We start from the raw sequence: 15,081 nt of genomic DNA, 5'->3' as shown, positions 1-15,081 counted from the left end.
AACGTGATTGTGTTTTAGCAGGAGACAAACAGTCTATCAGTAATAATCTTGTAGGGTCATGTGTCATGAAGTTTTGATTGTTTTTTTAACCAACTGGCGTCATTCACAACAACATGGATGAAGGCAGATCCTGAGTGCAGTGATCGCATCCATGACCTTACTTAAAAAGTATGAAGTATGAATAATGGTCGGGCAAATTATTTTTGTATGTATTTGCTCACCTGTTTCAGGCAAAATCAACATCAATAAGCAGAGGATTCACACATTACAATAAAGAAAATATTAAGATGCAGTAATTTTCTTGAAACATCACAGTGACCGTGTGCATGTCTGTGTTTAGTTGACTTCTTCATTTAGGTTAGATGTAATCAGTTCACCCAATACAGCCGAGTCAACTGCCTCTAGTGGACAAAAACAACACTGCACCAAATATACAAGAGTCTCTCTGTGGTGTACTGATCAAAATGATTTCCAAAGTGAATTCACTAAATAACACAAAAGAAAGTCATGTTTAATTTAAAGGGGTCACATCAACTAGGGGTGTGCATTGGCACTGCCCTAACAATTCAATTCAATTACGATTCACAAGGTAACGATTCAATTCGATTCTACGAAGCATCAGAATTCTACTGTACACAACAAGGCAAATTTTTAATAAGTCAAGTAAACTCAAGTGCAACTATTCTCAACAAAAACGAAAGCTGAGCAGCTTTAAGACAATGCCAATTATATACCTGACCAGGGCTTGCAAAATTAATATATTATTTAAAATCCCTGGTAGCCCTTCGGGCAGACACTCTTTAATTTTTGTTAGCCCGAAATTAATATAAGTAGCCTGAATAAAAAAATACACTGTTTAATGTAGAATATTGATAAATCCTGGATTTCCATGTAAGCCAAATATTCCTGCCCATCCCAGCTAACAATTTGGTTCCCAAAACGTTCCCCTATTTTCCAAGGTTTTTGGTTAGCCAGGAATGTTTTCTTTAAGAAAATAAACATTCCCCTAATGTTATTTTTAGGTTATTTTAACGTTCCCCTAACGTTAGAATAATTAAATGGTTATCTTACTGAAATATTATATTAATGTATTATAACACATTATTTTTTATAAAAAATACCTCAACACATCACACATTGTATTTAGATAACATGGTATTTTATCAAATATCGCTAACAGTAACAACAAAGCCTATTTATTTATAGATTTTTTTCTATAACGTTACTCTGGTGTTACGTTAGTGCTTTGTTATGACTTTTATTTTGATAGGCTCTATTTAATAACTTCCGCGTCACGTGGCTAACCTGTCTTTATTTCAATGTAGATCTTCAAACGGAGAAATGAAAAAAGGGTTTCAAAAACCAAAATCGAACCGTTATTTGAATTTGGTTTAGTCGTTTTTCGTTTTTAGATTCAGAAAACAAAAACGGAAGAACGGCTCTTTTTTTAGCGTTTTTTTAAACGACAAACGAAAAACGTGTGGTTTCTCGTTATTTTGTTTTTTGGTTTAAACGAAAAAACAAACTATCAAAACGTACACGGACCCTTCAAATGGAAAAGTACGAAATAAAACTCGCGCATCACTTTCAGGTCAGTTCACATTCATAAGCCTGTGTAAATGTGTAAGTTAACTGCTGACACCAACTCATCTGTGTGATTTAAATGTGTTCAACTTAAATGACATTGTGCTGCGTTGCGTTTTGAAGCATGGCAAAGATATCTATGCTAAAGACATCTGTTGTTTTGTATATATGCTAAAAAATAATCAATCAAACACATAACCATACATACCAACTTTTGCTTTTGTTAATAGACATCAGCTGTTTCCTTAAACCTGTTTCTACAAGAAAAACATTGAGTAATTCTCCAAAATGGCTGGGATTTATACTGACTAAAGTAAAGTGTACTGAAGTCCATTAGCTACACAAGTACAGATGCAGAAATATAGGCTATAATATATAATTGCATATTTGTAGTTTGTGTTGCTGTCAAAATACAATTATAAATGATAACAATAGCATATTTCTATTCTCACACATACTATAGTTGTGTGTGATTTTGTTGTTTTTTAACTAAAGAGGGCACCACTGTAAAAGTTTTGCCAGCAGCGGCCCTGCTCTGAAGTTTGACTTTTTGCACCATTACAATATTTATAGGCAACTAGTCATCATATCTTCCTCTCTATGGAATGTTAATGCTCAGTAGTACACATTTGTGGTTCTTTAATGCAGTTGTTATCAAACCTTTTTTATGCAGCCTCCCTTGTGTACAGCGGATTCCTTTGCGGCCCCCCAAAGAAAAAGTATGACATAAACATTCTAAAACTTAAAATTTGAATTAAACAAAACATATTAAATTATACAATGTATTGCTTTTGTTTAGTAGCCTTATTTTTTCTAAGGTTCAGTTACACAGAATTTATAATAAAGTAATGTATTTCATAAAATATTATAAAACTGGGGCCCCTGGCACCATCTCGCGACCCACCATCTTGAGAACCACTGCTTTAATGTATTTTTTGCATTGTATTGAAATGCGTTCATTTTTAATGGGCATATATTGTATGTGGTTGAAACAGATAGTCTAGTGCAGGGGTAGGCAACATGGAGTGCCGATGTCCTGCAGTGTTTAGCTTTAGATCTAATCAAGCAGACCTGAACAAACTAATAAAGGTCTATAAAGTCACCTGAAACTACAGGTAACCAAGGTTTTATAAGGGTTGGAGCTAAAATCTGCAGTACATCGGCACTCCAGGACTGACGTTGCCTACCCCTGGCCCTAGTGCATCCCAATTTTTTTTACATTAACATTTTTAATATAACACTATAGTTATTATGGCCTTTAGAAACGTTTCTTAGAGGAGATAGGGTAGTGCACAATAGGCCCCTGTGGCGCGGTCTAAGCTTTTTTCCACAATGACATTTTTTTCCTTACATTACTTTTACTTTTATACTTTAAGTAGTTTTGAAACCAGTACTTTTTCACTTTTACTTGAGTAAAAAGCTTGAGTTGATAATTCAACTTCTACAAAAGTCTTTTTAAACCCTAGTATCTATACTTCTACTTGAGTAACTTTTGACACCACTGTTACCGACTTACGAAGATTATTTATTAACATAAAAATGCTGCCTTGTGTCCCTTTAAACTAGAATCTTAACACTGAATCACTGCCTTTGTACGTTAACTAGATTATTTCTTGATGTTTACTTCAGGTTGTACAAAACTTTTGTACTTTTTTAATAAATGGTTGTGTTTTACATCATATATTTCATTTTGTAATAAATGCATTAATCAGCGTGCGTGTTGCATGAACCACATATTTGTATTTAAATATTGATTTAAGATTGGATTTTACATGATGTATATGAAATAAATTTATCTCAGTACAAGCACAAATAACAATACTAAATTTAATCTTGATGATAATGTGGATCTACCGTATGAAATCGTGAAATTGAGTATTAGCATTACTTTTTGTTTAGATAACATTGAATTTTCTGTAATGAATAATTGACTACAGGCTGTGGAATTTGTCAAAAATAATGCACACACAAGGCGTTAATGCGGTCTACAAACATTACGCTAACGTTACCTAAACGTTCTCATAACATTCTGATATTGTTCCCCTAACCTTTTTATTGTGATATTTATTTAAATTATTTGTATTCAGGCATATCATGTGTTAAAAAGTGTTTATTATTCAGAGGACATGAACTGGAAATTTTTTTTTTTATTAAAAAAAAAAAAAAAACATCAGCATTACGTTTGTATAGATAACATTGCCAATTGTATAAGAACATTTTTCTTGAATTAAGTGTTTATGAAAAATGTAAACTTATTTCAATAAAATTTTTCTTATTCCATGGGCAGATTTTTTTTAGCTTAATTGTTTTAAGCACACATTTACTTAGTTTATATTTTTGTCTAAAAACTAGACTTATTTTCTAAGGTAATTTTGCTCATCAAGATAAAACATCTTAATTTAAGATTTTTTAGATATTTTAACTGAAAACAAGACAAAAACACTAAGTAGGAAAGTCATTTTTTTCAGTTCAAGTAAAACATTAAAACAACTGAAACAGATGGTGAATGTTTTACTGACATTAAATGTTTTAATGCCTCTTCTTTCATCTCTAGTGAAGCTCCTCCTACAACAATCCACCAATAAATGCTGGAGTCAAACACACAGAGAAATCACTCCATGTGTGACAACTGAAATCTTCATGACATAATGTTGATGCTGGTGAAAGAGGAGCTTGAGAAGATGACAGATCCACAACCATGCAGAATAAAGGATGAAGATACTGAGGAACAAATAGGTTGGTGTCTGTTTTATAATCTTTATTATTCATGGTTGAGGAATAATCATAAAAACATTGAGAAACATGAGGGGAAAATAAACTAAAATCCATGAGATGATAACTTTCTGCATCTATAATAGATTCAGTAGAATTAGATTGAAACATCAGGTAAAGAGTTTTATCCAAAGCAACCTTCAGTGGATTGAATGACTGTGATCTCCATGCAATGCTCTACTGCAGTTAAACCTCATGTTGTGTTCACGTCATTATAGAGAGAATGTTATTGCATCGGACTAAAATATAGTGACTTGGTAAATAAAAACTCTGTAAACCAAGTCATTTATTTATAAAGACTACAACAATCTCTCTCTCTCTCTCTCTCTCTCTCTCTCTCTCTCTCTCTCTCTCTCTCTCTCTCTCTCTCTCTCTCTCAAAAAAGGGTATTTTTATCTTGTCATAAATGACCGGCCTACAGAAAATAGCTTATAATAACCTGGGCCTTTAAATGTCTCAGACAGAAGAGAGAAAAGGAAGAGATGCACATTGTGTGCCCCAAAAGATTTCCAAACAAGCACTGTCTGTTTTAAATGCAAAGCGCCCATTAACAAGGCACATGAAATAGGCTATTGTCATTCATGTGCATACATTCAGTAAATGCATTAGATGCATACATCATTTACATGAGCTCACACAAAGTTTTTTATTTTGGTTTGTTCTTAAATGGGTTAATTGAATGACTTATATTTTACCGGGAACGGCACGAGTCTTACTTTGCTCTCTGTTTTAGAAAAAATAATAATTTCAAAATAATTTTCTGTGTTTCCCAATTCAACATTAAAGTAGACTATAAACACTGCAAATTTTTGTCAGATTTAAATATTGCCAAAATTATTGGGTGGAAAGTTTCCAAAAACTGTTCAGAAACTTTTTATTGGAATCTTATCTGGGGAATTTTGGAAATATATCAAACTGGAAATTTAATGGGAATTTTTTGGACATTTAGGGATATTTATATAAACTACATTATATACAAACACATATAGGGGTGGTTTCCCGGACAGGGATTAGACTAGTAGCCTGGTAATACCATCCTCTGCTATTTTGCTTCGCTTTGTAGACAGAGTCTGGCTGGGCATAATTGACAATCGTTTTCCTTCTCGTGGGAGGAACTTGTCTGAAGTTTAAAATCATTGGTCTAAACGTAAGCCAATCACATAACGTTTGGATATGATTGGATATGATTGGATAAAACACACGTATGATGTGAAAACAAACCCATCGAGCGAAATACCGGAGTTAACATGGCTATGAACGACTTTTGCAGATTATGTAAAGTAAATCGGGCCAGAGCTAGTTGAACACTATCCTTACGGTGTCTTTCCACTCACGTCCAACGTCTAAATCTTCCTACCTTATTTTCTGGTTAATCAGGAATGTCACCAAAGAATGCTTGCCCACGCGTCCTCCACCATTAACTGTGAACAATGAAATTCCCTTCCATGATTTCTCGATCATTGTGCACGCCAAGCTGTGCTGCACACAGTTTCTCGCTGACGATCGGTAATAGTTTTCCCAAAACCTGTCGAGAGTAGTGCAACAGCATCATCTCTATTTAAAATGTTTAACAAACACTCTTCTTTTTCGGGCTTAAGTTGGCAAGTGCCGGTTCTCCACAACAGAGCGAATAGCTTTCTGTGCCTCCATGTCCACTACAAACTACAACCGTACATTCAGCGCTTAGCGTCTACGTCACAGTCTCAGCCCGCCACTTTGGTAAGTGCAAAACTTCCTGGTATACACAGTAAAAACACAGTGGACCAACACCAGCAGATGGCATGGCATCCCAAACTATCACTGACTGTGGAAACTTTACACTGGTACTCAAGCAGCGTGGATTGTGTGCCTCTCTTTCTCCAGACTCTGGGACACTGATTTCCGAAGGAAATGGAAAATTTACTTTCATCAGAGAACATAACTTTGGACCACTCAGCAGCATTTATGTTTTTAGCCCAGGCGAGACGGTTCTGATGCTGTCTGTTGTTCAAGAGTGGCTTGACATAAGGAATGCGACAGCTGAAACCCATGTCTTGCATACGTATTTCTGAATCTCCCCCACATTTTTGAATGGGTTTTGTTTCACAATCCTCTCCAGGGTGTGGTTATCCCTTTGCTTGTACACTTTTTTTCTACCACATCTTTTCCTTCCCTTCGCCTGTGTCTATTAACTTGCTTGGACACAGACCTCTGTGAACAGCCAGCCTCTTTTGCAATGACCATTTGTCTCTTGCCCTTCTTGTGCAAGGTGTCAATGGTCGTCTTTTGGACAACTGTCAAGTCAACATTTAAAAGCATTTGCAGGTATTTTGAGTTAATTATCTTCAAAATTCACAATATTCTAATATTCTGAGATACTGGATTTGGGATTTTTCTTAGTTGTCAGTTATAATCATCAAAATTAAAAGAAATAAACATTTGAAATATATCAGTCACTTTTTGATGATATTCTAATTATATGACCAGCACCTGTATTCCTGTTAATTCCCATGGAAAGATTCTAGCTTTGAAAGTTCCTGGGATTTTGCAACACTATTCACATATAATGCTATTTTCTCTAAAATATTGAGGTGCATAAGCTCAGATTAATTAGGTCTATGATTAATTACTTCAAAAAAGATAAACAAAACAAAACCAGTCCTAACTGAAAGAAAACAAGTTGACAAAAAGATAGAATCCAATGTTTGGTGATATTTAAAAAACCACAAGTGTTAAAGAGTTTTGAACACAGCACAAGAGTTAAAGGCGGAGTCTATGATGTTTGAAAGCCAATGTTGATATTTGAAATCACCTAAACAAACACGCCCCTACCCCAATAGAATCTGGACCTTCTGTTGATAGACCCGCCTCACACACGCAACCCGGCATTTGATTTGATTTGATTGGCAATAAGTGTGTTTTGGTAGTCGGCCCGTCTCCTTTTCCAAAGCGTTTTTCAAACATCGTGGACTCCGCCTTTAAACTACAAGAGCAGAAATTGACAATAGAAATGACATAATGTACTTCACATTAAAAATAACATGGATACATGACATCTCAAATGTGTTTTGTTACTCTGATTTATTAACCTGAACTATTTACTGTCTTTATTTTAGAAATGATGGAAGTGAAAGAGGAGAGTCAAGCTGAAGTGGATGAGAAACATCAGATTGTAAAAAGCAACCATACTGTTTCACAGAAAGAAACTCTGAAGACAGAAGACATAAAGTCTGAAAATAGTTCCAGTGAAGATGAACGCCCTGCAGATCACAGTGAGGAGAAACCTTTCACATGTCAACAGTGTGGAAAGAGTTTCAGAAGAAAAGCTCACCTTAACACACACATGAGGATTCACACTGGAGAGAAACCATTCACATGCCATCACTGTAAAAAGAGTTTTACAACTGCATCTAACCTTAAGAAACATTTGAGAATTCACACTGGAGAGAAACCTTACACTTGTCAAGAGTGTGGAAAGAGTTTCACCTTTCAAACAAGCCTTAAAGTACACATGAGGATTCACACCGGAGAGAAACCACATCTGTGCCATCACTGTGAAAAGAGTTTTAGAACAGCAAGTAAACTTAAGACACACATGATGACTCACACTGGAGAGAAACCTTACACTTGTCAACAGTGTGGAAAGAGTTTCTCTATTGAAAGAGACCTTAAGATACACACAAGAATTCACACTGGAGAGAAACCATTCACATGCCATGAGTGTGAAAAATGTTTCAGAAGGAAGAGTATTCTTACAGCACACATGACAATTCACAAAGGAGAGAAACCATATGCGTGTTTTCAGTGTGAATGGTGTTTCAGTATGGAGTGTCAACTTAAGAGACACATGATGATTCACAGCGAAAAGAAACCTCACGCATGTCTTCAGTGTGAAAAGAGTTTCATACAAAAACGTGGACTTGAGGCTCACATGAGAAGTCACACTGGAGAGAAACCTTACATATGTCTTCAGTGTGAAAAGAGTTTCAGTTTAAAGTTTCACCTTAAGAGACACATGATGATTCACAGTGAAAAGAAACCTCATGCATGTCTTCAGTGTGAAAAGAGTTTCATAGAAAAACGTGGACTTGTTATTCACATGAGAAGTCACACTGGAGAGAAACCTTACATATGTCTTCAGTGTGAAAAGAGTTTTACAAGTGAAGGTAATCTTAAGACACATGTGAAGATTCACACTCGATAGAAACCATTCATGTGTCAACAGTGTGGATATGGCAACAACGTTTAGAAATCTGCTTGGGTCGTATTAATGAAAATTAACAATTTGCGTACGATTCTTACTAAAAATCAAAATTCGCACAAAAGCCAAAAATGGCGTACAGCAAAAAAGATTCGGGCCGTTCCTCAATATGCGTTCCTGTCTGTACTTGTGTTCTTGTGAAACGTCATCAGTCACGGCTCAAGTACTGTTCCAATTCCAAGTTCACATCAAGCCAAGTTCACATGTACTTGATCCGCTCATTTTATCAAGGATGCATAAGAGGTGACTTGTGACAGTCAAGTTTCCCAGAATGCATTTTGCATCAATGGCAATGAAGCTTACAGGACAGGTTGGGTATTTTGCACTTGGGCCCTGTTTTCAGATTGTTTGTGATGAGGTGGGGCGGGTTTGACTGAAAGTTGGACATGTGCTGCTGCCCCGAGAATTTTCGTCTTCTGTGGTATCACCCCCCACCACACACACACAGTGGCTGTATAGGTGCACGGGAACGGTCCTTCCTGAAATGCATTGGGCTTTCGTTTGCAAGGACGTGAGACTCACCGAGTGGTCGGGGGTGTTCACTGGTGTGCTCACACAAAAATCGCTGGAAGGGATGCTTTCCAACAGCTGTTTTATCGTAGTTTTTGTCCAACTCCATTGACTTGTATTAGATGTGCTGCGAGGTACGGTATTACTTCGCCGCAAGAAACGGAAATGGAGTTGTTGGTATTTTTGCAATTGGCAAAGGCGGATTATCGCCACCAACTGGGCTGGAGTGTCTATTATTCAAGCTCTCAACGGATGAATGTACGGGTGTGAGGCGTTTGGAAAAATAGGTCCACAAGTTTACAACGAATGCTAAAACAGCTGTTGGAAAGCATCTTTTGCAGAAATTTTTGAGTGAGCATATCAGTGAACACCCCTGACCATTCGGTGAGTTTCACGTCTTTGTAAACGAAAGTTTAATGCATTTTTGGAAGGAGTGGTCCAGTGCACCTATGCACCCATTGTAGAGGTGGGGGGGGTGATATCACAGAAATTTTCGGGCTAGCATTATATGTCCAAATTTCAGTCAAAACCGTTCTATTTCATCATAAACAATCTGAAAACAGGGCTTTAAGTGTAAAATACAGAACTTTTACTTTAATATTCTAAATATAGCTCTTTCTGTGTTATAAAATGTAGCTGTTTAGTTGAGAATATAGATTAATACATTTTGGATATGTGAGTAAAAGTTGATCAGCGGGTGGTCAGCGTCGTGTACACCGCAGAGGGCAGCCTTATTTTGGCAAGTCCTTCTGAAATATTCCCTTTGGATATATCTACAGTAAATGGCATTTTTTGGTCTCATCAATTTAGTTTTCTTTATTATTCATTTGAAGTCTGTTATTTGTTATTTTAAATGTTTCATAACTTGAATCACATTTATTTTCTATATAATCTTTTTTTCTTGTGTTTACTTTGTAAATGTTGTAGAAAAGTTTGGTTCTTTTCAAATGAATGGTTGTTTTATATCATATTTTTGAAGCTAGTCAGCCTATGTGGAGATGCAGATTTCATTTTCCAACAGGACTTGGCACCTGCACACCGTGCCAAAGCTACCAGTACCTGCTCATACTTTTCATGTTCATACTTTTCAGTTGGCCAAGATTTCTAAAAATCCTTTCTTTCTTTTGGTCTTAAGTAATATTCTATTTTTCTGAGATACTGAATTTGGGATTTTTCTTAGTTGTCAGTTATAATCATCAAAATGAAAGAAATAAACATTTAAAAATATATTAGTCTTTGTGTAATGAATTAATATAATATACAAGTTTTACTTTTTGAATGGAATTAGTAAAATAAATAAACTTTTTGATGATATTCTAATTATATGACCAGCTCCTGTTGCCCCACACCCTTTGAATGCTCATGACAAAAAGCGTGGCCGGCAAAGTATTTAAGTTAATATGACGTTTATTTTTAAAAGTGTGGCCCTGACCGCGCACGTCCTTCGCTGGCGAGACAGAAACTGCAAAAAGCACAATCGACTAAGGTTTTAAAAAAATATGACTTTGATTTTTTAAAAGTCAGAAGCATGCAGCAAACAAATGTGCCTCTACATCAAGCTCTGATTGCGCATGCAAATTTAATTTCTGTGAACTGAAGGCAAGTGATATACTCCGTAATATGATTTTGCACATCCAACAACAACTATATTATTGCAAACTATAATACAACATGTTTTGGCATTCGGTAACATATTGCAGTAGTATGTATTTATTATGCATCCCTGAGATGCACGGTGTTCTCTTTAATGTTCTTTGACATTAAATTCACAAAACCTATCAACAAAACATAAATTAAATTTAAGAAAATAAAAATATATTAAACGAAGTTCGTTTTAAGGAAGCAAACAAAACTTAAATCAAACTCTAAAATTCTCCCATTTCTACCGTCATATTAGTCTTTAATACATTCCAGATCTAGATTTAAGATTTAATTTATGTTAGATACACATTTGGGAAATTTGGGTTAATAGAAACCAATAAATCCACTTGTGGGACAGTAGAGTATGTGGCTGTAGAGTATATGACATTATCTTCTCCAAAAAGTTGAAGCGAATGCCTTTAATTTATCCTGTACTGTGTTCAAGCTCACACAGGTGCGCAACGTTTTGCTATGTTTTCCGGGTTGAAGGACATGTTTCCTGGAAACGGCGTGCAACAGGTTTTAGAAGCGTTTTCTCTTGTTTGGTGGGTGTGTCAGAAATGTCGGCCCAATCAGCGGCAACATGTATGAAACCATGCGAAGTAAAGAGACAGCTTGCTCAATGGGTTCAAGTTGGAATGTTTTCTTTCATTCTGGACGGCAAAGTCAGTGACTGTAACATTGAGGGTATTTTACAGTATTAAACACACATTTATAAAAGTTTTTAGAAACACATACGTTGTTATTATGTTTTTTAATTAATGCCGTTTGTCAGAAACCTACGGAAGCATATTGCATTCACTTGAGGAAAAAAATCTACTCTGTTTTTCTGAATTAACGAGTTAATTATATCAGAATTACGAGATAATTTTTCATGGAAAAAAGTTTTTGCTCTGTTTTTCTGAATTAACGAGTTAATTGTCTTAGAATTACGAGAGAAATTTTCATGAATAAAAAGTTTTTTGCTCTGTTTTTCTGAATTGTTCAGTTAATTATCTCAAAATTATGAAATAATTTTTTCTTGAAATAAAATTTATTTGCTCTGTTTTTCTGAATTGTTGAGTTTGTTATCTCAGAATTATGAGATAATTTTTCATTAAAAAATTAATTAGTCGTCCGTATGATCATATCTCATGTCTAAAGAGTAGCCTACTGGTGAATGCAGGAACTGCAGTACAGTTGTCAAGACTCAGTAATTCTATTGTGTGTGAGACTAAATTTGTGTGTGTTATCTGCAGTAAAGACCCGATTTGTTTGAAAACATCTGTACAAAGCGGATGTTGTTTTAACCCAACTGCTGGTTAATGTTAATCAACCATCTTAAAACAACCCATTATTTGGGTCATTTTATCCCAGAAATGTGTTCTGTCATATAGTTACCAAGCCCTGGGTTAAAAAAAGATTTTTTTTAGAGTGTACAGGACCATTCAAATGCCATTTAGGGTTCCCCTGTTTGCAGTGGGCCCAAAGTGTGTCAAATCACATGCTGAATAGTTTCACCATGAGGACAATTTTTTTGTTTCGACAATAGCAACATGTTTTTTGCAACGTTTCATATGCAGTTGCTGTTATTACCAGACTTAAACTGTCTGTAAAAACATATTAAGTGGCTTAACATTTTGTTAGTATACTTTAAGGTCCATTTAACCAAAAAACAATTATAAGCCTTTCACACAATGTATGTTATAAATGCATGTGGATACATTTTCATTTTTAAGTGATTTAGATACATGTACCAATATTTTAAATGTACTTTTATGTAAGATTTCATTTCTGTTAGCAGTTTAGGAGCATACTTTTTGGGACAATTTAAAAGAAATGTTCTTGTAAAGTTACATTTTCCTTGAAAAATTATAATTTACTTGGACCCTGAGGTAATGTCAGCTCATGTTAAATCCAAATTTTGCCAGTGTTTGGAAATCTGTTTTAACATACAGCACTGTACATTAGAAGGTGTTCTGCTTTTTACAAATAAAAAGCACAGGTTTCTCTCTTGTTTTGTACAGATGTTTTCAAACAAATCAGGTCTTTACTGCAGATAACACACAAATTTAGTCTCACACAATAAAATTACTGAGTTTTGATTACTGCACTGCAGTTCTTGCATTCACCAGTAGGCTTTAGACATGAGATATGATCATATGGACGACAAATTATTTTTTTTAATGAAAAATTATCTCATAATTCTGAGAAAATTAACTCAACAATTTAGAAAAACAGAGCAAATAAATTTTATTTCAAGAAAAATTAATCTCATAATTTTGAGATAATTAACTGAACAATTCAGAAAAACAGAGCAAAAAAACTTTTTATTCATGAAAATGTATCTCGTAATTGTAATTCTGAGATAGTTAACTGGACGGTTCAGAGGGACAGAGTAGATTTTTTTCCTCAAGTGAATGCAATACGCTTCGGTAGAACCGTACTGAACATGTTGAAAATAATCAATCATAGTCATGATGAGATTAGAGAAAAACAGGACATAAGTTGAGGACATTTTCATTCATACGGATGAACTCGCGCTTCAAGCCCCGCCCACTAGATCAAGCGAAGCGGAGCTCCTCCCATTTGGCTGTGCAGCACTGTCTGCAGCGAGCTCCATCTCTCGGGCATTCTGGTCTTGGAATGCTGCCTCAGAAGGCGGCAATTTGAAGCTTTCGGACGCAGCCAGTGTGTTTCGAGTCTGATGTCTTCAGCTACGTGTAAATGCTTCGGTGTGCACTGAAATAATGAATCCTTCTTCGATTATTTTATTGGTTTGTCAACAGAAGACAGGATTTCTTAATACGCTAACCGTTAGCAGTGAGATGAAGTTGAAAATCTGACCCGGACTCACTGTTGTCTCTGGAGCAGGGATTCATTGTCCGGACAGCGTCATAAACATCTCCTGACTCATACAGTTGTGTACTTTGAGGCAGTGCTTTAAGTGGGGCGGAACGCCCCGGTACTCAGTACCGCCACTTCTAAAAATAGCTCTTGAGCGTACCACCACCTCTACGTGCGCCCAGAACGTGCTTTTAGCGTACCGGAACGCTAATCTGTTTAAAAATCAGAGGTTTAATTTAATCATTTGGCTGCGCTGCCGCTTTTCAGAGCGCCCTTAATGTACGCTTCCTAATTAGTTCTACCGAGAGCAGAGACTACATTACCCATACACCCTTGCGTTTACAAGTTAAAAGCGCATGCGTCCTTCAGTCAGTGTCAACGTGCTCTGGAGAGGTGTGTGTTTGTGTGTGAAACGCGCAACCATAGCTGCTCGGTTAAAATGAAAATACAATGAACACGTAATATGCCCTCCTTGTTTTAGACTCTGAGTAGTAAAAGAACGCCGTCAGAATCAGAGGACTCGCTGACATCCCACCAAGCCAGAATGATAGCTGCAGGTCAGACGCAAGCCTTGTAGGTACGTGATAATCTCCGCTGTCGCGGCTTTCAGTTTGGTTCCCCTCGACGCAACTTCGGATTTCCTCAGGCGATGTGCAGAAAACACTCTTGAAATTTTAATATACATTTAGTTTAATTGCTAAACTAAAAGTAAACGAAATTTCAATGAATTTGAACGACGTGCACAGTAGTTTTACCACCCGCAAAATGGAAAACAATGGGACAAAATAAATGACTTTAATTAGAGTTTCAAATGGCCAGTATTTTGTTATTCTTGACCCCATAGACATGGTCTTGGTGTCATTTTAAAGTTTTTTTTCAAGCTTTTTCTATCTGAACCACTAGTTTTAGCATTTAACCATGCTGGAAAATTTTACTCACATATCTACCTTTTGGACATTTTATTTATGTTCAAAAACTCTTTCTACAGTAGCTCTTTCTAATGGTATTTTTTTCAAAATCCTTTTGCACATTTTATTTATGTTCAGTAGCTATTTCTAGCTCAAGCAAATCCACAAATTTATAAAAGAATTAATTATTTTTTACAAGGTCGTCTGTTGACTGCTAAATATAAAACCCCTTCAATATAGGAGTCGAGTCAGCAAAAAAAAAAAAATAAAATAGAGTACCGGCACCTCTTTTGGGCCACTTAAAGCACTGCTTTGAGGTAATGTCCAGCACGTTTAATACCAATATTATTAAGTGTTTTTACTCATGTATTATGAACCAGTGTACTGTGGAGATCGAGGACTTAAAACGAAAGTTGTGCGCTATTCAGACAACTTTAAAATTAGCCGAAAACTGCATCTGTATTTACCACTTTTTATTTTAGTTCTTACATTTATCAACTAAGAGAGCAGGGGTACAAATTAAGGCTCTGGGTGATTCCCCTCCATTTCCCAGGCCTTGACTACCACAGAAGCCACACTTGCATTTGAAGTAAGTTTTGA

At 35.8% G+C, this 15,081-nt stretch overlaps 2 protein-coding genes across 2 annotated transcripts in view; both read left to right on the top strand.

The window, feature by feature from the left end:
* LOC141359296 (sialoadhesin-like) overlaps nucleotides 1–15,081 on the top strand; it is a 155,631-nt gene that overhangs the window by 48,916 nt on the left and 91,634 nt on the right. The gene's annotated exons all lie outside the window — the stretch shown is intronic.
* Nucleotides 1,302–9,037, top strand: LOC129454160 (uncharacterized). The gene is made up of 3 exons (XM_073861524.1): nucleotides 1,302–1,591; nucleotides 4,139–4,320; nucleotides 7,452–9,037. Exons 2-3 carry the CDS (start codon nucleotides 4,233–4,235, stop codon nucleotides 8,537–8,539), a joined length of 1,176 nt encoding a protein of 391 aa, XP_073717625.1. The 5' UTR covers nucleotides 1,302–1,591; nucleotides 4,139–4,232; the 3' UTR covers nucleotides 8,540–9,037.

Source organism: Misgurnus anguillicaudatus, chromosome 23 (assembly GCF_027580225.2).
Source record: "Misgurnus anguillicaudatus chromosome 23, ASM2758022v2, whole genome shotgun sequence".
Lineage (NCBI taxonomy): Eukaryota > Metazoa > Chordata > Actinopteri > Cypriniformes > Cobitidae > Misgurnus > Misgurnus anguillicaudatus.
The sequence above is the reverse complement of the archived record's forward strand: the minus strand, read 5'-3'. Positions and strand labels throughout refer to the sequence as shown.